At 37.5% G+C, this 23,750-nt stretch overlaps 2 protein-coding genes across 3 annotated transcripts; both read right to left on the bottom strand.

Annotated features, from left to right (window-relative positions):
- Positions 1–1,481: 1,481 nt before the first annotated feature.
- On the bottom strand, positions 1,482–14,973 carry LOC122969915 (C3a anaphylatoxin chemotactic receptor-like). 2 transcript variants are annotated; one of them, XM_044335950.1, is made up of 3 exons: positions 14,884–14,973; positions 3,723–3,909; positions 1,482–2,922 (listed from the first exon to the last, which is right to left on the bottom strand). In XM_044335950.1, the coding sequence occupies exons 2-3, from the start codon at positions 3,900–3,902 to the stop codon at positions 2,029–2,031; spliced, it is 1,074 nt and encodes a 357-aa protein (XP_044191885.1). In that variant the 5' UTR covers positions 3,903–3,909; positions 14,884–14,973; the 3' UTR covers positions 1,482–2,028. The 2 variants fall into 2 exon arrangements, with proteins under 2 accessions (XP_044191885.1, XP_044191886.1); XM_044335951.1 differs by lacking the exon at positions 14,884–14,973 and adding an exon at positions 7,480–7,549.
- A 7,587-nt stretch (positions 14,974–22,560) lies between these two features.
- On the bottom strand, positions 22,561–23,171 carry LOC122970322 (DELTA-thalatoxin-Avl1a-like). Its single transcript, XM_044336454.1, has 2 exons — positions 23,068–23,171; positions 22,561–22,978 (listed from the first exon to the last, which is right to left on the bottom strand). The coding sequence occupies exons 1-2, from the start codon at positions 23,169–23,171 to the stop codon at positions 22,561–22,563; spliced, it is 522 nt and encodes a 173-aa protein (XP_044192389.1).
- Between the last annotated feature and the right edge of the window lie 579 nt (positions 23,172–23,750).

Here is a 23,750-nt window from a genome sequence, read left to right as displayed (position 1 = left end):
TACAGCTGACAAAATGCCATTTGATTTCTGATATGATGAGTTAAAAATTAAAGTATACATAGAAACCGAGTGACAGACTTTTTGAAACACAATGGACAGAACAGATTTTAGGTACTGTACAGTTTCAATCTCAGTGTGACCCTGAAGACAAGAAATCGTCAAGACTTAAGTTATTACTGGCTTTAGTTTCACTTCCCTCTGCCTTCCCTCTCGTCTCCTCAGACTCTCCACAGTTCCACTTTTCAAGTGTGAAACCTGTCAGATGGAATATTTTAGAGGGAACTTTATATCTAACCTACATACATACATACATATGTTCATATTTTTAACATTTATCCAGCTTTGGGGTCAAATAAAATTCAAAATGAATTTAGATATATACAACAAATTGTCTACACTGCTCAACAAAACCACATTTTATAAATTAGATCTTGCAGAATTTTCTCAAATTTACCTGCAAGAATTCACAGCTGTCTGAGAGGGAAATTACACTTACACTGGTTTAAAAAGGTAGTCTCAGCACTTAAAGGACCCTATGGCATATTTTCCTAACCAGTCAGTAGTGACTGACTGTCTTCCCTGGTAACCCAAAAGTAAAAGCAAGCAGTTCTGAGATATAGCCTAGATGTTTGGAAGAGATAAAAGAAAGATAACATCCCCATTCCAACAACTCCTCCAAATTAAATGACAGAACACATTGTTGGTCAATGCTCTCCAGTGTGACACATAGAGGTGATTTCTGATTTGACGCCCCTATCGGCAGTAATCAGCAGGACAACATCATTTGCCTGTACTTTCCAAAACCGTTACAAATCACTGTTAGAAATTAATATGTTTTATGATGTGACAGTACTGAGGTTAAGGTATAGTTAGGTTTAGGCACAAAAATGACTTGGTTAGGTTTAGGAAAAGTTTGGGTTAAAACTGCTACTTCCTTGAGGTTAGGAGACCATCGTCATATAGAGTGAGTGAGTCGGAAATGGGAAACAAACAGCAATCTTCTGTGTCAAAGTCTGATGTTGGTTATTATTGTAACCATGATGACAAAACCTTGAACTTTAACTGGGAGATTGTTGTTCTTCATTTGATTTCCTCCCTTGCTCCTGTCATATTTAGTATGGCTGCTAAAAGGGTTTCAGTCACTTGAACTAAGTTGTTTAAAGGGTACTTACATAAACAACTGATCCATTTGATTTACTTGGGAGGACAGTTTCCCCCATTCTTAATCCTTCCTATAAAGCTCTGGTTAGCCCACAAGCACAACAGTTTCAACAGAAAATGGTCACCTGTAATTGTAGTTAAAGGATTTGGCTGGACGTTTTCTATATTTTTCTTATTGTCAGCAAATCTCATGTGCAGAACCAAACTAAAAATAACTACTAACAAGTATTGTGTGTGTATCCAAAGCCTGATATATCTTATTCATCTGTGCCATAGGTCTCCATTGTTGTCCAAAAACTATTAACAACATGTCACACCATTGCACTGGGTGATCTGTTCCTTCATTATGAAGATTACGGTGACGTTAGTTTGTTTAGAAATGGCTCCAACTAGAAGCGGAAGTTCTGAAGTTCTTGACAAATTGACAATGTACTACAAAGTCAAGAGGTTGTGATATGTAGCACAAGCAGCTAGCGAAGCACTGTAATCAGAACCACATTCCATCATATCTGCGGAGACTGAATAGGTGATCACTGTTATTAGTCTTTTGAGCTGTTTCTAAACAAACTAACATGACCAAACTCATTGTGGCGAAGGAACATGTCATCTGGTGCGTTGGAGTCGCTCATTGAAGTGTTTTTAATATTTTTTGAACAAAAACAGAGGGCTACAACATAGGAATACGGAATAAGATACACACATACAATACTTGTAAGTAAATCAATTAATTGTTGGTTTGGCTTTGCACAAGAAGTTTATTGACAATAAGATAAAAAAAATAGAAAATTGGCGGCCTTATCCTTTGATGAGTTGACACAAAAAACCACCTGCATGGTCCTTTAAGGCTTATGAATCATTGGGAAAGACTTAAAATTTAGCTACACCCTCTGGAGGCTGAATCCTTCCTGACACCACAACAGTACTGTGTTTCGACCCACTACTGTCATCCAAAGAGCGTTCGTTGGACTGAGTCGTCTGTCCCTCCACATCGTCCGCTAGAGCTCTCTTGTACACCCCCGCCAGACTCTGCCTGAACCTCCCCCTCACGTCCAGCCCCATGCAGAAGTACAGCAGTGGGTTAACACAGCTGTTGAAGTAGGCCATGCCCTTTGCCAGAGGGTGCCAGATCTTCACCACCTTGTTCTTACTGTCCACCATCTTCACCAGCAGGAGGCAGTGATATGGCGCCCAGCACAGGAAGAAAGCGATGACCAGTGATGCTAATATGCGTAGGGGGCGGGACTTGCCTGACAGGCGGGTGCGTCGGATGCCAAGTCCGGCCAGAATGTAACAGATGAGGATGACCATGAAGGGCAACATAAAGCCACACAGGAAGCGGATGGAGTAGAGAGCCACTTTGGCACTGTTATCCCCCACCGTCGCATCCTTTGAATCCACAGAGCACTTACTTAAGTTGTTCTTCCCTAGGTAGACATGGCGGTAGACGAAATACGGAGTGCTGAAGGCAGTCGCAACAGTCCAGACGCAGACAGCTACCACCCTTGCAGCCCATAGGGTGCGCCGGCGCTTGGCAAAGACTGGTAGCCAGACGCACAGTGCTCGGTCCAGGCTGATCACAGCTAACAGGAACACGGAGCAGAACATGTTGGCATATTTGAAAAAGCCATTGAACTTGCAGAGGAAGATGCCAAAGGGCCAGTAGTCAAAGAAGAGCTTCTTAATGAGCGAGAAGGCCCGTGTGAAGCAGAAGATCAGGTCTGCGATCGCCAGATTCACCAGCCACACGTTAGTAACCTTTGGCTGAGGAGGAAGAAGAGAAGAAGAAAATAAATTAAGAAAAGAGAAGAAGACATGGGGAGAGAATAAGGTAGACTTGTTTTATATTAGCAGTTAACTCTCATATGTACATGTACATAGAAATAAATATGTTTTGACCAAAAAAGTCTACAGTAAAACACACTGGCTATCAAAGAACAGCAGCCGTAACATATCTGGTATATTTTATATCTGTACACAGTAGTCCTGCTATTTTATGAACAGTTTCTACAAAATGAATTATCCACAATTTAGCTTCTTCCATCAGCAACATACATGAAAGCAGAATGCTTGAATTAATAGACTTCATCCTTTATCACTTAGATACAAAGGATATTCTGTGCTCTTAATATAATACAAGTGTTGTTTTCAAAATACAGAAATGGAAATTATCTATATTCTGTCTGTTACGTTTTGAGCACCACACTCCTTCTAAAAATCTTTCTTCTTCTTTTTCTGAAAACAAATAATTTGACAGTTATTTTCAAACCAGCATGTCCAAACTTCCTACTACAAGTACTACATATACAAATGGACCATAGACTGGTCGACAACATTTCAAATATAAATCAGGAAATGGAGAGACTTTGCTTTATGAGGGGCATCACACATTAATTAACATCAATATGATGTTGTACAGTATAACTGAGTTATTTCTATTTAAAAAGACAACGTGTGTATACTGTACAGCAATGTACTTATGAAGCATTTGGATTATTTTTTGCTTTAGCTAATAAAAAATATTACAGAATACTGTGCATTTTTCTAACACATTCATTATCCACCTTGAGTTTGAATCCAGCCACCCAGATCACCATGGAGTTCCCCGTGATGCCAAGCACAACAGTCAGCGTGTAGAGGACGATGCTGACGTTGTCCATGATGGCGTCGATGTCCACCGTTGTCGCCTGTTCATTCTTGGAAGATTTGAGGTCGTGGAGAGGCAAAGAGGCATTGGGAGACATGATGCAGCTGGAAAAGAGAGAATACGAGAAAATCAAAATGTAACCCTTCATTTTACACCTGTTCCAAACATACAAAAAATGAGAAAACACCAGGCATAAAAGCTGACCATCCAATATAGCGGCTATACAAAAATGCTCATGTCTAATATGCAACTGAATTTCAAAGATAACACACGACCAACCTTGACCAAAACACTTATGTTTGTTCAATGCAGCATTCACCCAATGATGGTATAGAAAAAGGTGTGGTACTCCTCAGAAATGCAGCTAAAATATAAAGAAGCAAAGCAGCTGACTGCAGCGACATTGGCTTTCTGCAGGTAATGCAGTGCTGGAAGAGGTTTTCTTTTGCCCAGAATGGCTTACATTAACTGAGCAGTCACTTGTGTAAGTTGTGTCAGCTGAAACAAATACTTTCAACCACAACTTCACATGTTGCACCCAAAAAGCTTGTTTTGCCCAGCTGCTCCTGTTTTAAAGTGAATTTTGTTTCTCAAAAGTTAAAACAGCTGTAGAGAATGCGGGTCCATTTGTCTGCAAGGCAGGTAGACAAACATCACTTAAAGGATCTACTTTATTCAAAACATCCTATTTGTGTGGTAAAATACTCTACTTTTTAATTACTTAACAGCAAATGTAATACATGGTGATAACAAAGACAGCTTCCTTCCTGTTTTCTGTTTTCTTTTATTTTTCAGCACAGCAGTAACTGAAGAGACTAAAGTCTGTTCAACAAAAGATGGTTTCTAAATTAGACACTAGTCTTTAAACTCATGAATGCTGTGTGGTTTTGGGTTACTTCCTCTTTTACTTTCATGCTAAAAACAATTCATCCTAAAAGTAAAAACACTGCTCATACTGAGACATACCGTGCCAAAAATAAGTAAATAAATGAATAAAAATCTGTAGCCAGACAGTCATGATCGAGGAAAATAAGTTGTGAGTTATAAAAAGTGTCTCTCAAAGGAGTAATCTTTTCTGATCACAAGCCTCAATTGGCATATGATGCCATGAAAATAGATATTGTATGAATGAACACGAGATTGTGAATAAAGATAAAAGGAGGACGTATTTGGAGTGTGTATGTGTGTGTGTGTGTGTGTGTGTGTGTGTGTGTTTGAGGTGCATGATGTTGACAAGTCAGATGCACCCAGCTGAGTCATTGTGCCTCAGTGTCTGAGAATGTGCCAGGTGTCTGTATACATATGTATTTGCATGTCTGTCCAGTATGTGTGCTGTCTTTAAAATACAACTAGAAGCTTGAGTGTGTGTGTGTGTGTGTGTGTGTGTGTGTGTGTGTGTGTGTGTGTGTTTCTGTGTGAGATTTGAATCCCTGGAGAAAATGTCAAAATTATCAAAAAAAAATTTTTTCAAAAATTCATACAATCCTGCCTTCAACAACTGACAGTAGATAAACACGGCTGCCAATGAAAAATCACCACAGACGTGTATAAAATGTGTGTCTATGTTCATATTATATGTCTTAAATTTACTAATTTTCTGTCTTAGTGAGAGTTAGAGGTTAGATGTACTGTACGGAACCTCTTTAGGACAAAACACATACAAAGAAAAAGGCACAAACATTAAGTAAATACAAAAAAAAAGAAATGGAACAAATTGTAAAACACATACAAAAGTGAATTCCATTTGTCTTAATGTTTGTGTTTTTTCTTTTGTATATGTTTAGTATTTGTTGCATTTATTTTTGAGAGATTTGGAGCCTTAATGTTTTTGCTTTTATTTTCGTGTGTGTTTTGTCCTTAGGGGCCAGCATAGAGATGAGATCAATATCAGTTTCTTCTCTCTTTGTTCAGTAAAGATGTATAGGCCTTATTCTGTTTTTATTTTTCTTTCTAAATCTATCCACTAATCTTTGTGACATGTTTAACCCAGTTTAGCACAAGAAGTGGAAGTAGGAGGTTTCACCTTCCTCCCCTCTGTCTGCAGACACAAACAACCACTCTGCCAAAAAACGGAGGAGTTTTGTGCCCTCAGTTATCACAGCCTTAATTAGCCTGGACACACTGTAAGAGACTTGTGTTATTGTGATGTTCTTTGTTTGTTTATAGCATGTTTTGAGTGTTACTTATGTACAGACTGTGAAAGCAAATTTCCTCAATAAAGAATGAATCTTAATCTGAATATGAAACTATAGGCACAAATTTAAATATGAGTAGAAAGAAAACCAAAACATGGTGTAACTTGCTGTTAGCTTAAACATTTCAGTTATCTCTTGACCAAGAGCAGTCATCATCTCAGAAATTATACTGACAGGCTAGCAAATCAAGCTATCTAGAGCTGTACCTCTGGAGGTTAAATCATTATCTGTCTCATTATTTTACTCCTGATAAATCAGCAAATAAGCAACATTTCCCCAATTTGCAGGTTATTCTTGTAACGCTCAGATCTCGACTTCAGATCTTGATCCTACACGTATGTTTGGAAGTGATTCATAACCAAAAGAAAGAACTGCATGTGCACATTTACAAGAGTACATTTGTGATTTGTGACTATTTTGCAGTGTTCAAGCACACCTAGATTTCATCTCACCCCACCCAAAAAATATTATTATTTTTTTTTTTTTTGTGAAATCATTTTTAGCCTTGTAACGTTAGTTTTTGCTAACTTGTCTGAAGGCTTAAATGCTTGTAAATTGAAAATCACCACTGTTCTTCACTTGCTACACGCCCCTAGTTTCAAACTGAGCACGCAAGATGTAGCTAGGTAGTGATTTTAGGATTTCATGGTGCAGAAAAACAAGCAAGTTGCAAATAAACTCGCTGAATGTTCTGACAGAGAACGTTGAGTCAAATTGGTCGTTGTTACTGTGCAGTTGATTTGATGCATTTGGCAATGTTTTCACATAAGGCTTATAAGTAAAGACGTTATCAGATACTGACACAATGTTAACTGTAGTTTCAGACGTTAACTTTATTAACTAGCTAACAGCTAATGTTAGATCATCTCTGAGGTAGTTTGCTTGTATAGTGTACTGTCCACCATATCATCAAGCAACCATAACATTGTTTTGTACATTTCTCCTCATATCTGCTTTGCCCCTGATTTCAGATTTGCCCCTGCAAGAGTGAATAATGTCACAACCATGCCCTGAATTCTCACATAAATGAAAAAAGGCAGATTTGCTAAAAAGCTCATAATGGAAAATAAGTTAAATAACAGTGAGGCCGAGGATTGTGGGCTGTGGAAACCAGCTGTTGAGCATGAGAGCAACAAGGTAACAAATTCCAAAGTTGTAGATGTATTATTAGCTAAAGCTATATGGGTGTAAGAGAGAAGTACAATGAAGTGTGACTTACAAAAACCATGAATATAACAGATCACACTGGGTCAGTGGTAACAGATTGGATATGTATCAGATCTAGAGACACAGAATCACATATAGTGAAATCTGACATGTAAACCTAAAACATTTTGAGCCAAAAACCACTACAGTGGAGTGTGTTGTAAAGCATGAACATGGCAAAGAAAGCCTTAGCTGGCCAAACGAGGTATAGAAATTCTGTTAAAGGCTGACAAAACAAGTATGTCATATTTCATAATTTAAAAGCAACCTTACCACTGGTAGCAAATGCAGCTGGGCTTCAAAGGAAAGGAGAAGAATCCAGCAGGCAAGCAGAAAAGGATTCGTGCAGTTTACAAGAGGGAGGCTGCTGCCCTCAAAGGGGAAATGAAGAAGACAGTGCAGCAACAGCACTGCTTCCTTTAATCTCAGAAAAGAAAACTTATGTGCCCCGCAGCAGCTTAGAGCACAGATGGCCCCAACTGCCCCCTAATGTGATAAACCCAAGAGATCATGTGACAAACAAAAATGTAAGGTGTCATGAACTTCTGGGGGCAACAGATAAGAATCCCCTAAACAAAAAGAACACAAACTGTAGATGCATGATGAAGAGGATTTTGAAAAGTTTCCAGGATTTGGTAAATTTCTGATATGACAGGTATGGACAGCAGTCAGCTCCAGCACTAAAGAAGGATCTACAAGAAGTGCAGGATGATGACACAATAGCAAACAAGAGAAATCTGTATATTCAAACATTTTCTCAGCTATCTACACGACTTGCTGTGATGTGACAAATCAACTCAAGGAATATGAGTATTAATGTGATTGGGGTAGTGGATTCATTTAGCCTAACATATTCTCCATGACACAGTCAGGTGTCAGTGAGACAAAATAAATCAATATGATAATCTGAGATTAGTTTATTAATACAGCTTCAGACATAGATCTAATGTTTAAGAATCCACATTTAATTCTCCTATTTTGTTGTACTATTGCAGTGGTGGTATTCATTTTTAGATTTTTATGTAGAATTCCTCTTTTGTTTACTTTAGATTTAATTGATTTAAGTGGTTGGGGGCAAACAGTTTCTATGTGGTTTTGGGTGGGTAATTGCGCTAATGGAAACGCAGAGAAGCGTGTAGGACTGGAACTCTGCCTCCTGGTCTCAACTCTGGGTTATCATGGTTTTGGTTTACTAATAAACTCAGCCATATTTCTAGATATGAGAGAAGCTCCATCCAAAGAAACTGCTAAGCTACGTTAGCTGCTATGCTATGTGCTGAGCTAAAATAACTAACAACTGTGGGATTAGTGATAAAGTCACTAAAAGAAAGAGAGATCTAAGAGTGCTTGAGCAGAACTAGTGTAAGTTTATACGTATAGCGGGTAATTATCCACAGTAATGAAGAATATAGCGAAATTAACTGAGTTGAGAACAGCAAAAATGCTATCAGTAACACAGCCAGCAACCAGAAATAAGACAATATGCTTACTGCAGCACATTAGCGGCACCACCAGTATCAATACCACTCTAAAATACACCATTTGAGTAAAAGGCATGTGTTCAACACTTTACTTAAGTAAAAGTACAGAAGTATTACCTATGAAATGTACTCAAAGTATCAAAAGTACTCTTTATGCAGATTGGCCCCTGTCAGTGGTATATTTGATTATTGAATCATTATTATTAAAGTATTAGCATGTAAGCACTTAAGTCCAGTACTAAAGTAAATGTACTTAGGTACTTTACATCCATCAGGCACAAGTCTGTGAGACACATTATATCTGCAGAATTCAAGCTAACAGTGTCTGCAGAACAAACAAATAGTAATAGCGTGTCTTTTCTCTGACTGGGTGCTGTTCATGAGTTTCAGAGGGCTAAACAGAAAGTTAATCTTATCGAACTTCTGCATAAACTGGACAGAAAAACAGAAATGATACCCAGCTCTCAGTACTCAATTTGTGTAGTGGTTTGAGCAACCACCACCCAGCAGCATCTAAGATGGTTCTAAGATGCTGGAACACACTGTTGAGCCTTCTCTTGTCTTTGAAAAGACAAGTGAAGGGACATGATTCATGGGAGTCTCTCAAACCAGAGGGGTTATTAACTAGTGGCTGTGGGTAAGATTAGTAGAACTGGAAAACCAGTTTTGCTAGTTGGACTACTGAGCGGGCTATGGCATTTGTATTTTATGCTAATAGGCTGATTTGATTATATCAGGCCAGTTGGGCCAGTTTAGCCTAAGTAGGTTCAATGTAGATATAAGGTATGTTAGGTCAGGGTTAGAGAGTAGTATCCACATGGCCCAGAAGATATATGATGGCACAATCTGATATCCATTGCAGGGCCAAGTGATTTGTCACGTTTCACTGTTTAATGATAACTGACAGGTCCAACATTTTAAAGGGGACATACTGTTTGTGATTTTCTGTCATTTATATACTGTTATGTCAGATGTCAATGTTAAACGTAGTCAAAATTCCAAAACTTGAGATGAGTGTATGTAAAAATGCCCCCTGAAAAAAATCAGGGCTTCAGCCTGCTCTGAACTCTCCATTTGCACAGTTGTTTCAGACATAGGCTGAACTGAGGTACTGCATAAAGGACCAGTATAAAATAAGGAGTTTTAAACTGTAAATCATCCCAAGATATTCCAGTAGAGCCCTAGAATGAAAATATAGACCTAGAAATGTGCATGATATGTCCCCTTTAAATCTTGCCCTTTTTTATTTCTCAAAGTGGAACGTGTGAAAAAAAACCTCCTTATAGTTTTGTCTATAGTTTTGTCTTGTGCTAATGCATTCAGTTCGGTGAAAATTTTCCATCAGATTGGTCATAAACAGGTGAGAAAGAAAAAAGCCGATCCAAGTAACTGCCACCATTGTGTATCTGTGTTGAAAAAAAACAGAACCTAAAAATTAACTTCAATTTGTTTTGAATCAAGCCCTTTGTTTCCACACCTGGCACACGTGATGTGGTAAACACCACAAGCCACAAGCTCAACTTCCGAACACAGATCACATAACAGTTGTCATTTCCCTTACGGCCATTAGCCACAGATATTTCCCGTTTCAGTAATGTGCAATCAAAAACATATTGTTGTGTGGAAGAGTCTTTTTTCATTGTTTTGGCCGACATGTCTATTGGTTGTGAGACATTTTGCTCACCATGACCCATACATAAACATGGGAACTTGCACGATGATCAAACAGGTTGTAACTGAGAGGGAATACACCCAGACTGTTAATAATAATTCATCATATAAAATAATTGTGCGTGCACAACTGCAGGAAGTAGATCAAATTTAAACCAGGACACCATTCTGCCAAATCTAATTAACATTTATGGAATGTTTGAACAGTAATTTAATGGTTTGTCTTTGTTTCCTCTTCCAAATAATTTAATAAAACTGGTTTGTCTACAACCTGTATGATTGTCTGACCAGTGCTTGAATTGGAACTAAAAAGGTGTTTCAACCAGCAGCTCGAAGGCATGTGGCTTTTATCTGCGATAACATATGACTACTGTGCATCCCATGTGAAATCTCTTTCAGTAATACATGTGTAAGATTGTTGTTTTTGAAATAATAATCCTTCACAGCTGCAGGAGTGTGCAATAAGGATTTATGTAGTGGTCCAGTGTGCACAAATACATTTTTGCAAGCAGGCTTCAACATGACCAACCAACAGCACTGACATATATCATTAAGTGGCCTAAACAGTTATTGCAATGACAAAGACTGCTGGTAAAGGGTTTTGTTTACAACAGTGCGGGCAAATGAAATGTCATCTGGAGTGTGTATGAAGGTAGTACCACCTGTAGTCTTGGTGTGATTTGCAGTACAGACACCGCAAATGGATTAAGCGAATATTGAAGTTCTGGGGGTTTTTTTCATTTGACATTTCAACAGGGTCATTTTTAGGTGCTTCTGTTTCTAGAGAGAGACTTTACCAGTGTTCACCAGGTGATACACTACTCACTAAAAGTCACTGGGTTCAAATTTGATTCAGTTTGGGTCAATATAACACCAACAAAATACCACCACTCAGGACAAGCAGTTGTTTTGATCCAGTCGTAGTGTTATTTTTTTATTTCACTGTTGGCTTATTTACCTAAACTAAAACTTGTCTGACAGTTTTTAGCTAAAGCTTGTTGTGTGTAAATTTTTTAGTGTGTATGCAATAAAAAAAATCCTGGTCATGTACCGAAAGAGGACGTGATGGTAGTCTAAACAGTGAGCCTGTACCAAAAGAACCCATGCAAAATTTTGATTATCATCATCTCCTGTGTAGAATAACACGTGGGTGCACATTCGCTGTGTATGTTAAACCAGGATGTCACTCTGCATAATGAAATGAATGTTTACAGCTGATTACTTGAGTAACAATTTTATAATTTGTTGTTTCTCTTCCAAGTTAAACGTTTGTAAGAATGTGTCAAATCTTTTTGCTGATGTTCTGTGCTCTCAGGGTATAATCAATCAATGTTTCATGAATCTATATTCAGCCAATAACTGGTGGAGATTTGACCTTGTGCTCTTTTCACTACTCAAGCAGCTCATCTGGTGTGAGACAAATTACTATTTAAAACACTGTTAACACATCCTCTCCTGTGTAGCAGAAGATTGTCCGTATGAAGAAGTGAAAAACCATAAATTTAAGTTTTTAGAGCAGGAATTTAAAAGCTTTAAAGAGCTGAATAAAGTTGCTGTTATTGTTGGACTAGATTGTGGCAAAGTAGGCATTTGTCAGTACATCAAAGTGCTACAGAAGAAAAACATTCATGAGCCCACTGCTGCTCGTTCACCACAGACACAGTTTCGACACAAGTCTTGCTCTGTGTCATACAACCACAAAGCAAACCACTAAGTGAACTATAAAAGTGCCACAGTTGAACTTACCCACTGTTAGTTCACAGTCAAGTTTTTAAATTCTTCTGAAAGTCTGAAAACAATCCAGCAGACGGAAGCATCAGTCTTGTGGTAGACAATAATAACTTGAACCTATTTAAGCTTTCCTGTACTGAACAATTTTAACTTTGTTCACTGTAGTGAGCCACAGATTTTTGCTCTCTACAGGTCACAGCTTTAGCCAAAAAGGTACAAACTTTCATTCTTTCAATCCACCACAGAGAAAAACATTTAACTACAGTACACACAAATACAGCTCCAAACAGTGCTCCTCACGTGTTTTAAATAAGTGAATTTTAACCATTCTGGCTACACAGTACGTCCTGATCTGGTGATTTACAGGTTGAAAAAAAAAAAAAAAAGAACATTAAGGCATACAAGTTAAAACTTTGAAATTTGAAAGTTTTTAGGTGTATGCTATACATGAAATGCAGGGGTGTCGTGCATTAGATTCTATTGACGGGGCACAGTTGTATTAAGCATACGTTAATGTTCACATCAAATCAAATTGTTATCATCTGCAATGGCTGCTATGTTTATCATCAAACTGCCCCCCTGTCAGTAGCTATCTACAACTATAATTGAATAACAATTTAATTATTAACACTGCAATTATTATTTCTGTTCAATATTGCATTTAATAGCAACATTGAATAGGAAAATGTTAGCGAAAAGGCTTCAAACTCAGGGGTAACGTCAGCCAACGTTAAGTAAAGAAAGCTCACATTCTCAACATGTAGCTACTGTTTTACTCACACACTATGTACTCTTCCAAAAATGTACAACTTTATTCAAGTCATATTGTTTTCATGGCCTGAGCTGAGATTGGTAATTATGCTCTCCAGATGGAAGGAACCAAGTAGCCTAAACAGAGAAGGGGGGACTTTGAGTAGCAGGCAAATAGAGTTAAATAGAGTTAAATACAAATAAAACATAGAAAAGCAACTTGTCCCCTCAAGTTGGATGGGCACCATTCACATGGTGAAGAAAATATAACCTCAGAAGCAAAACAATGAAAATACAAACGAAAAATAAGATATGTAAAAATAATTTGAGTATTTAAAAGAGATTATTTAAAAGCCTTTTGAAAGACAGAAGACACTGATTTTGAAAGTATGAGTTTATCAGACAGGTTGTTCAAAAGTTGAGGTACCCTAAAAGCAACATCTCTGTCCCTTTTAGTCTTATATCTTGACATAGGAGCTGCTAACAAATTCCTGTATCAAACTACATGCAAGTTGATAAGATGCAAGTAATTCAGAAATGTAGTCTAGGCCATAAAGTGCTTTAAAAGTCATAATCTTAAACTCGATTCTGTAATAAACCGGCAACCAATGTAGAGACATTAAGAGGGGAGTAATATGATCTCTTTTCTTGTTTTTTGTTAGTAATCTGGCTGCTGCGTTCTTTACTATTTGGAGTCTATGAATTGTTCTCTGATTTATGCCAATTAGGAGACCATTACAATAATCTAAACATGAGGAAATTAAAGCATGTATAATGGTGTCTGTGTCTCAGACATGTTCTTTAGATGATAAAAGCAGGATTGGACAACCTTACTGACATGAATTTCAAAATTAAGGTTGAAATCAAATAAGATGTCTAGGTTTCTGACAGAGGACTTAGTGTTATTGTAAGGATTTTAAAGCCATATGCAGATTGTCAGGGCCAATGATAAAGATCTCACTTTTATCTGGATTTAACTGAAGAAAGTTAGCAGACTTCAGATCCAGTTTTTAATGTCATTATTATTATTATGTTATAATTAGACACTATTTTATGGTGGACAAGCTAGTGGGGTTTTCAGGCTTCACCAGGACATATAGCTGCATATCATCTGCATAAAAATGGTAGGCAATTCCATGAATACAATTATATTGCCTAGTGGTAGCATATATAATGAAAAAAGAATAGGTCCCAAAACAGAGCCCTGGGGCACCCCAAAATGTACTAAGGAAGAGAATAAAACATATAGTAGTTGCCAAATGAAACAAAACATTTGCAATTTGACAAAAAGGAGGCGAACCACTCCAAGACTGTCCCAGATAAACCAACCCAGTGTTGTAGTCTACTGATGAGAATGTTGTGATCAGTTGGATCAAAGGCTGCCGACAAGTCTAGTAAAATAAGAACTGAAAAATCACCTGGATCAGCAGACTTAATAGGTATTTTGCTACTCTAACAAGTGCAGTCTCAGTTCTATTGTGTTTTCTGAAACATGACTGAATTTTTTCATATATGTGGTTATCTTTCAGAGCCTCCTTGAGTTGTAGAGCCACTGTCACTTCAAGGAGTTTTGCTATAAAGGGCTGCTTAGAAATTAGTCTATAGTTGCTGAAATTTAATTGGTCTAAACCAGGTTTTTTAAAGAGTGGTTGTATGCAAGCAATTTTCAAATAGTCAGGGGCACAACCAGTTAGTGGTAATGAGGAGGGGCAAGCACTGCTTTTTAACTTACTCCACCCAGATTTATTCTGCCAGTCCAGGGATTAAACTGACAACCTTCCAGTCACAAGCTTGCTTCTCTGACCTTTACGCTATCCCTGCCTTATAAAAAGTATATACATAATTCTGGGACACAAGGTTGGAAAACAAACACTTAAACCTGTTATTTTAGTTACTCTAACAGTTTCACATATAAGTAGGAGATATAAAGCAACAAAAGTGTGTAATACCATCACCAAATGTGTAGCAAAACTCAGTGTAATCACACTAAGTGTAGAAATAAGAGGTTAGTAAATGCTAACAAAAAAACTGCGAATATCCTTACCTGCAGATGTTTATCTGATATCGCAGCGATGAGGTCAGCTGCTTCAGTCTCGGTGGTCAGAGGCAGAAATGAAGTCGCTTCATGAGCTGTGTGTGTGTGTGTGTGTGTGTGTGTGTGTGTGTGTGTGTTCATGCAAAGTGAAGTTCCTCTGTGTCACTGTTACTTCAAGTGTTTTATTGCCAAAAGCTGAATGTGTGTGTTTCCTCTCTCCCACAGAAACTAACACGCACACACTCACACTAACACACACACATATAGACCCTTCCTCTTTCAAACTCTTTTTATGTCATGTGTGTCTGGTTCTGTCTTCCTTTCTGGCTTCTTCTCTTTTTCTCACACAGCTGCACTCACTTTGCTTCCCTGCCATTGTATTTAACACACACACACACACACACACACACACAAACAAACAAATAAACAGAGTGAACGGCCATCTTGTCTTAATTCAAACATTATCATTATAACGTTCATCCTCAGTGTCCTCAACCAATCAGATTCCTCCAAAGGGGGCCGACGACCTTGTGTTAGTACAACGAATAACTTTGTATTCCACAAGGAGAACATGTCCAAGTGACGCATCTTGATGCACATTGAATAAACATTTCTGTTACACAGTTTAGTCTCACGGTTCCATTTTTTTTAAATATTATTCCCACCAAAAATATCACTTAAAATACAAAGATGTGACTAAGTTAAAGTGGTTTAAACTTCTGTGATTTCATGTCATCACACATTGTAAACTGTTCACTGCTGTTTATGGGAAACACTGTTGACACATAAAGGCTTTCAATAGAGAGCAAAGACTGAAAGTGAAAGCAGCTGCAAAAGAGCAACTGAGCATCTGATGACACTCTGGACTGAAAAATTGCACAAATAAATGACGAAAGAAAAAAAACATTCTACAACTCTACAAGTGTATTATGTGTAACCAAAAGTTTGTTTCAACATCGTCACTGCGACCTTTAGCAGGTGATTTACTGTTGTTCTTTGAATGTTTCTGAGAAACATTCAAATGTGTGCGATCACTTCCTTTTGCCTTCTTCTTTCTCTTTTGCTGTCCCCTCGGTCAATCAGGAAGCAGTAAACATGACCTCCTGGTGTTGCAATAGGTCATGACAGAAATGTCATCATCGCACAGACAGAAGTCACTGAGAAAAGACATCTGTCTAACAAACCAAACCACCAAACTTTTAAGCGTCTCATATTTTAAGATTTGTGGTTAAATCCCAAGTAATTGTAAAAGTAAATTCCTGGTACTAAAAATTAAAAACAACCACTAGGGAATATATTAACTTAATATTACTGTTTGTTAAATTATACACTTTGCAGCATGTGCATGTTTATAGTACATGTGCATGGTTGTACTTTTTACCTGTTTTAAGGGTAAGGTTAGATTAAAGTTTTGATTAAGTTGAGGATAAAGCATTTAATAATGATGGTTAAAGTATAATGTTAAGGACAAATGAATGTCAGTGAAAGCCCTGACAAGCACATAAGTACAGATATTATAGTTGGGGTTACATAGAAATATAGATTCCAGCAGTCAGTATCTCTCCTAATATTAAATAGATATGTTTGCAAAAGTGTTTGTGTGTGTGTGTGTGTGTGTGTGTGTGTGTGTGTGTGTGTCTGATTCTCCTGCTAACACTGCCCTCTGCTGGCAAGAAGCGAAGTTGCTTTATTGTGATTTATCAGATTTTCAAGCTTTACTAAAATCTTTCTCAGTGTAGAAAAAAGTCAAGAGCCATGAAGTTTCATACACACACACACACATACACATACACAGTATATACAGTGTCTACAGGAAATCATTATGCCACTTTGAAATAGTCACTTTTTTGTCTTACAGCCTGATATCAAAACCCATTAAAATAAATATTTTTCCAGCTTTATTTACACATTGTGATTTACAGCATTCAAATAACAAAAAAGGCAACAGTTCTGAAAATTAATTGAAAAAAATGAAAAACTAGAACAACAGGGTTGGAAAAGTGATTAGTCCCCTGATTTAATACTTCCAGTTTTGTGCAGCTCGGGGGTGGATTTGTCCATTCTTCCTTGCAGAATTGTTGGGGTTCAGTCAAAATCTTGTGGTGAGCAGTGATGGGCTGCTCTCTTCAGGTCCACCCTCTGATTTTCAATCAGATTTAGGTCAGGGCTCTGACTGGCCACTCAAGGACATTCACCTTCCTCTCCTTGTGCTGTTTTGTTGGCTGTGTGTTTTTGTATTTTTCCTTCAATCCTGATCCTGACCAGACCCTTTTAACTACATTATATTATATTTTTACTTCTTACTTCTTACTTTTCAAAGCACAGCTGTAAATAATAAAATGAATGATGGGGCCAGTCCATTAATTGTCCTGTTTTGACAAATCAAAATGTCTGCTGTGAAAAGCGTCTATTGCCAAGTCTCCCCTGAAGAGAAACACCGCCACAACATGTTGCCGCCACCAAGCTTCAGCGCTCTTTTTGTCAAACAGCACTTGGAGTTCAATGCAAAAAGTTCAATCTTAGTTTCATTTGACCATAAAATCTTTTTCCACATGGCAAGAGAATCCTCAAGTTTTTGGGGTTTTTTTGCAAAGTGCAAATGAAACTCAGGCTATGTTCACATTACAGGCCTTAATGTTCAATTCTCATTTTTTAGTCAGATCTGGTCTTTTTGTGCTGATGGTTCACATTCATGTTTGTAAGTGACATGAATCCAGCTCTGGTGTGAAAATCATTGAGATCCTAAATGCCATGCATGTGTAGATTTAACTGAAATGTGAGCCACATGCAACAGTCAGCAGACAATACAGATGATGAGGATGAGAATGAAAAACGAGAAGGCAACAAAAGGCAAAAGACTGTTAGCGGATATTAACTCCCATTCAGATTTGAATGATCAGATTACCAGATTTGGGCCACTTCAGTGTGTAATGTGAACATAGCCTAAATGTGTCATTTATTCACAAAAGCCTTCTTTTTTCCACCCTGCCATACAGGCCAGCTTTGTGAGATTGTTGTCACATCCACAGACCAACCAATCTCAGCCATAAAGACTTATGAGTCCTTCAAAGTTGCCATTGGCCTCTTGATCCCTGATCAATATCTTCCTAGCTCAGTCATCCAGTTCGGAGGGACGGCCCGATCTAGGCGAGGCGCTGCTGGTCCATTTCTTAATAATGTTCTGAACGGTTCTCAGAGGAATAGTTAAAGCCATTGAAATCTTATTCTTGTCCTAACTTGTGCTTTTCCACAATTTCATCCCAGAGCCTTTTTGAAAGCACCTTTCCAACCATGGTGAATTATTTACATTGCCATGGACTACTAGTCCTTAAGGAACAGCTGGTTTTATTCTGAAGTAATCAAAACTACCACAACTGATGTAAGAAGGGGGAAATTAGCCTAATGTGTGATCAGGAAGGTGATTGGTTGTACCTGTGCAAGTTTATAATGGTAATGCTGCATTCATGCTATGACGGATGGATTGGAAAGATTCCTGTCTTAAGGACTTGCGAGCGTTCATGTCATCTGACAACCCGGGAAGGTTGGATGATAACTGAATTGGTTGTATGAGGATTTGAAATACTGTACATTGACAAAAAGACATTATATTCATTAACTTTGGGTTTAATTACATTGAACAACAGACTTCGGTTGACGAGAGGCGTCCATATTCGCTTGGTTTTCTGGCGTTTCCATATTGTTAAGTGCCAACTTGGATATATCAGAGTCGTCATTACAACTTAGAGGTCAACATGAAGGCTATTTACAAACTATTAATTACAGTAACTCCATAAGGGGTCACTCATCCAAACCAGTTATTTCACTAATTTTTAAAAACGCTATTCTCACTTTGATGTTGAGGGTTATAATGTCTAAATACAGCTGGTAAAAGTTATATTTGATTTATTTTAATTTCCATGATATAACAAAAGGTAAAGATTTTGATAGTTTATGATAATTTTCTAAAGGCACTGTATATACTGTACAGTATATGTGTATACACACACATATTCACACATGCTCTCACATGTTTATTACAACAAAGCAGCAAACAGGCACAGTCCAAATTTTACCACACATTCAACATCATTGCTTTTACACAACAAGTAAAGTTCCAACTCTTCCTTTTTTAAGGTTCATTCCTCTGTCACTCATGCACACACACACACGCGCACACGTATGGATGTGTGTATGTGTGTTGTCTTGAATCACAGAGCGGATTTTGTATAAAAGAATTTTAAAAATGTGGTAATTAGGTTTTCCTTAGAATCATGTTTCATTTTTAGATTTCCTTGGTACTCTAAACGTTAATGTCTGTTAATTGAGTCAAGATGTTGAGTTTGGGCAACAGATGTTTCTTACATTTTTCTCATTATCATCAGTGTGACCTCTACTTCTAGCTTGTTTGCAGAAGTAGAGTTAGAGTTTCAATTCCTCAGTAGACTGTTGTAAGTTACATTAGATAACACCAACTATAAAATGTACTATATACTGTATGTTGAATTGTATTTGCTTCCTAGAATTTATTCTTCAGCCTAATTTTTATTTTCAAATGTCTGATGGTTTAAACTCTGTTAGTCTAGCAGTCGTCACTTTGCTCATCGCTCTGATGCAAGGTTGGTAGTTCCCCATTTGTACATAAAGCCTAAAGGGTATTTCTAGTTGATGGTGGAAGATTTTTTTTTTTTTTTTGTGGAAGTCAACAGGAACGCCGTCAAGCAACGCCTTGATCATATACCTGAAAGCCCTGATGTGTAGGTATTGCTGGGCAATATGACCAAAATCTCATAACTTGATATAGGTCATTTAATATCCCAATAACGATACCTATCCCGATATAGCACATTTTAATTCAGTGAATAAAGAATTGGACCGTGTGATTTACTGTGTTTTGCTGTCATTTATAGTTGGCATCTGGCTGCTTCTCTGCTCTTTCTCAGTGTGGGCTCGTTAAGTTACTGTACAATAAAAGCTTTGTGAGTAAAGAGCCAAGAAGAGTAATTTATCAATGTAATCTGTGCAAAAGATGGACAGATTCCAAATGATGAAAAATATTGCCATAAAGAGTGTGATTTGCGTCACAACGAAATAAATGATAGAGCATAATATGAAATGTTACGCGATATATATCATCATATTGCACATGTGTAGGGTCTGAGAATTTCTGACTTTGATGTCTCATTTTGGTAATGTGAAAAATTACATGTCATTTGTAACAAACAAAACTGTATAACACAAGTAGCATCTTCCATAAGTCCAACATGGAACTACCTTAAAGTACCACCAACAGCTCCAACTGACTCCCATTCAAAAAGTGTCAAATTCTCTCTAGAAATAGAATGAAAAATTATTTTCAATGTGTCAATATGGTCTCAATCTCTAATTTCCCTCTAAAATGTGTGACTGTGCTTATTTTAGAAATTATTGCTCCATTAATAAGGTTTGATTTTTTTTTTTATTATTATTTCTTATCCATTTAATCTACCTTAAATGTAATGGGGAACTATTAAGGAACAAGCAACCTTGACATTTTGTAAGACAAATATGTCTAAATGTGAGTGTGGCAAGAAGCTGTCAACTGAATCATTCAGCAAACAGAAATGCACAGTGTCCTGGGTGTTTTAAAGTAGCCTGAAGACATTTAAAGATTTTTTTCATTTTTTTCTCACATCAAATGGAACTGTCTTGTGCATCATTTTATGATACTTTCACTAAAGTTCTGCCTGATGTTTTGGGATCTTTGCTTAAATTTAAAATAAAGCTTTGTGAGTTTGAACAATGCTTGGTTGTTTAACATGCCTTGACTTGCCCAGCATTTATTTTAAAAGCTCCAGATACCCCTGATGATGTTTGTTAGTTTGAATAAAAGTATTTTGTGCTCCCAGTGCTACTTATTGCTCTCAAAAGTCTTTCAGGGGCAAACACTCGGGGACGAGACAAAGAAGAACTGCACCACAGTGTTTTACAGCATCCCAAAGAACTACAGTGACGTTTACTTCTTCAGGCTGGAGTGTCCGAACAGGGCCAAGTTCACTTTCTTAAACGGAGTCTACATTATTATTCAACCAGGTATGAGTTGCTCACGACACAGTGACTTGTGGTTCATCAGTATCTCCTTCAGTGACTTACCATGACTAAAAAGAAGGAAAAGCCTGGGAACTGCAGCAAGATGCTGCCTTTCCACACTGTGTGGGACACGCAAAATGGTAGGCGTGTCCTGATTGGCTGGCTACGTACATGTAAATTTCATTAGGCAATTGCATGCGTGTGATTGGAGGAGCGTATTACCCATAGAGTCCAGTAGAGGGCGGAGTCTTTGTGAGATAGAACTGAATGACAAGCAAACTCAATTCTCAAGACAGGTGTTGGGACAAGTATTTATTTTATTTCAAGAGAAAAAATGAGAAAATACAGCTTCTATAATAGGGAATATTCATTCAGAAGGCTAACGACAGCTCAGTGATGATGATAAAATTATAGAACACGCATACAAACAAGCAAAATGTACAATAACATTTTTTAAAGCATGATTTTTCCCTCAGGCAGTGTGCAGCTGCTCAGGTTGATGTGTGTGGAAAGACAGGGCAGAAAATAAAAACAAATGATGTACTTAGTTCAAACAGATCAAACACAACATATGAAGAATAACCGGCTCTCCAGATCTCTGTCAGTATAAATCTTGTGTCTTTTGTGTCTTGCATCATTTGCACAAAAGAAAAAAAAATAGTTCTTTATGATGTTATTTCAATTAAATTCAACGTGGCACCTGTGTGTTTTTTTTTTTAATTTCCCATTACAAGTTCATGAAACTCCGAGTGAATTACAAACCCCATCCGAACAAAGACTTTTGCAGCACCCTGGATTACTCTACATTCAATGACAACATTTTTTAATATCCAAGTTCTAACAGAATTAATTCATAAAGTCTGTATTTACAAATCACATGTGCAGTTTCCCTCTAAAGTAAACCAGGCACACACAGTGAGGCATCGGATCCCTGTCAATTATTTATTTGTCATTTATTGCATGCACGTGTGTTCATGCCATGCCAACTGCTTCACAATCTAACAGCTCATTTTGCAACAGTAATACCCCTAAAAGTAATTGAAGCCAAGGCGAAATATCATAGTAGAATAAGCTAGAGACTTTTCAGTGGAAAACCAGTCTTTGCAATGATTATATGATATTGGTATATTGTTTCATCCCTACCACAGAGTGGGTTTCCTCCATTTTTTAACAGAAAGACAGCTCAGTGCCAGGACGTGCACACTCTGTCCTCCTGCAGGCCACAGACATAACAGTACCTTTCTTTTGTTCCATTCTCTCACAGTTGAGCGAACGTTTTCATGTGACATTTACATACTCTGTAATATAAAGCTCTGCAAAGTACAATATTTGAAGAAAAAAACTGTATATGTAAGATTACTTACTTTTAAAGTTCTCAAAAAAGCACAAATCCTTTGTTACAGTAAGGAGAGTAGCGTTAGATATACCCTTTTAAATTGTTTTTTCTTAGATATTTATATTATAGTTATTTGTTCATGTTCTATATATATGTTGCATGAACACATATAGTTTTTTCAACTTATATCATTTGATTGTTTTCAGCTTTGTGATTAACAGTATTTTTTCATCACTTCCACTCCTACTGAGCTGTTATTGACAGCTAGTCCTGACTCACTCACCTCAGTTTTTGCTCACTTGCACCTTCATGACAGGTTGGTAAGTGTCTGACATTGTAGCCATGATGGTAACTTCATTACCCCTATAATTGAGGATGGGGCCATTTGCTTTCCCTCTAACAAATGCTCTGTCTGAGTCATAATACATCTGACAATAAAGATCATAATTACACTCTTTGTACTTATCAAAGATCCCCACTGCGTACCAGTTGGAGTACAGGTTGAAGTCATAGGGCACAGAGAACATGACAGCTAATTTCTTAGAGGAGTTCTCAGTACATTTGTTGAGGAGATCGTAAGTGAAGACGCCAACAGCTCCGCATGCTGCGTGAGGAGTCTTGGAGAACATTGCACTCCCAGACGTGCAAGAGGCAATAGTAGGTGGGAAAGGTACGGTACAGCTTCCACTTGAAGTGTAAAACCTGTTCATTGGGGCAACAGAAAAAAATCTTATGATCTGAGTATATTTCAGGAGAACCTATTAAATATAAGACAGAAAACATACAGTCACCTGGGGTTACAGAGAGTGTAGATAGAACATCCATTTTCAATCTCGACGGTGCACTGACGATGTGTGGGCACCAGTCCTGCAACTGCCTCGATTACCATAGCCATGATGGCTGTGACACACAGAGAGAAAACAGTCCTGGTTTGAGTTCATTTTTCACTTCATTGAACAGATAGGCAGCTCCTCTGTCCACGAAGGGTGACAACTTGTAACTTCAGAATATGCTTCTAATAGAATTTTAGTTAACTAAACTCCAACTGCAAGAGGCTGTTCTGGATAATTAATTATTTTACATTTGACTCTAAGTAAATGTAATGGGGTACTTTTACACTGTGGTATTGTAACTCTGCTTAAGTAAGACCTCTTAAGGCTTCTGAAAACTTAAAAATAAAAGTTTTTTATAGCATTATGATTAATCAGCAGCAGTCAAGTAAGAGAAACATCTCTGAAACTCAACTTCATCAGAACTGTGTTTGATCAGATTTGATTGACAGTGAACAAATAGCCCAATAACTGTCATTAGACCCACTTCAAACCAATGAGATAAGCACAGGGAGATAAAGAAATGCAGAAATATCTCATGTAAAATAACCAAACTGCTCTAACTTTGTAGAAAATTTGTGTCTTCATGTAGGATCCTATTATTCATAACAATTTGAGAAATTAAGTTTTTAGGGCCTTTAATA

This window comes from Thunnus albacares, chromosome 19 (assembly GCF_914725855.1).
Source record: "Thunnus albacares chromosome 19, fThuAlb1.1, whole genome shotgun sequence".
Lineage (NCBI taxonomy): Eukaryota > Metazoa > Chordata > Actinopteri > Scombriformes > Scombridae > Thunnus > Thunnus albacares.
The sequence above is the reverse complement of the archived record's forward strand: the minus strand, read 5'-3'. Positions and strand labels throughout refer to the sequence as shown.

What these genes read in the sequence shown, in the direction of transcription:
- LOC122969915 (XM_044335950.1), bottom strand. Translation starts at nt 3,902, where the DNA reads ATGTCTCCCAATGCCTCTTTGCCTCTCCACGACCTCAAATCTTCCAAG. An exon ending in TGGCTGGATTCAAACTCAAG is followed by an intron (nt 2,923 to 3,722) that starts GTGGATAATGAA and finishes CTTCCTCCTCAG; the next exon opens with CCAAAGGTTACTAACGTGTG.
- LOC122970322 (XM_044336454.1), bottom strand. Translation starts at nt 23,171, where the DNA reads ATGGCTATGGTAATCGAGGCAGTTGCAGGACTGGTGCCCACACATCGT. An exon ending in TACACTCTCTGTAACCCCAG is followed by an intron (nt 22,979 to 23,067) that starts GTGACTGTATGT and finishes CCCAATGAACAG; the next exon opens with GTTTTACACTTCAAGTGGAA.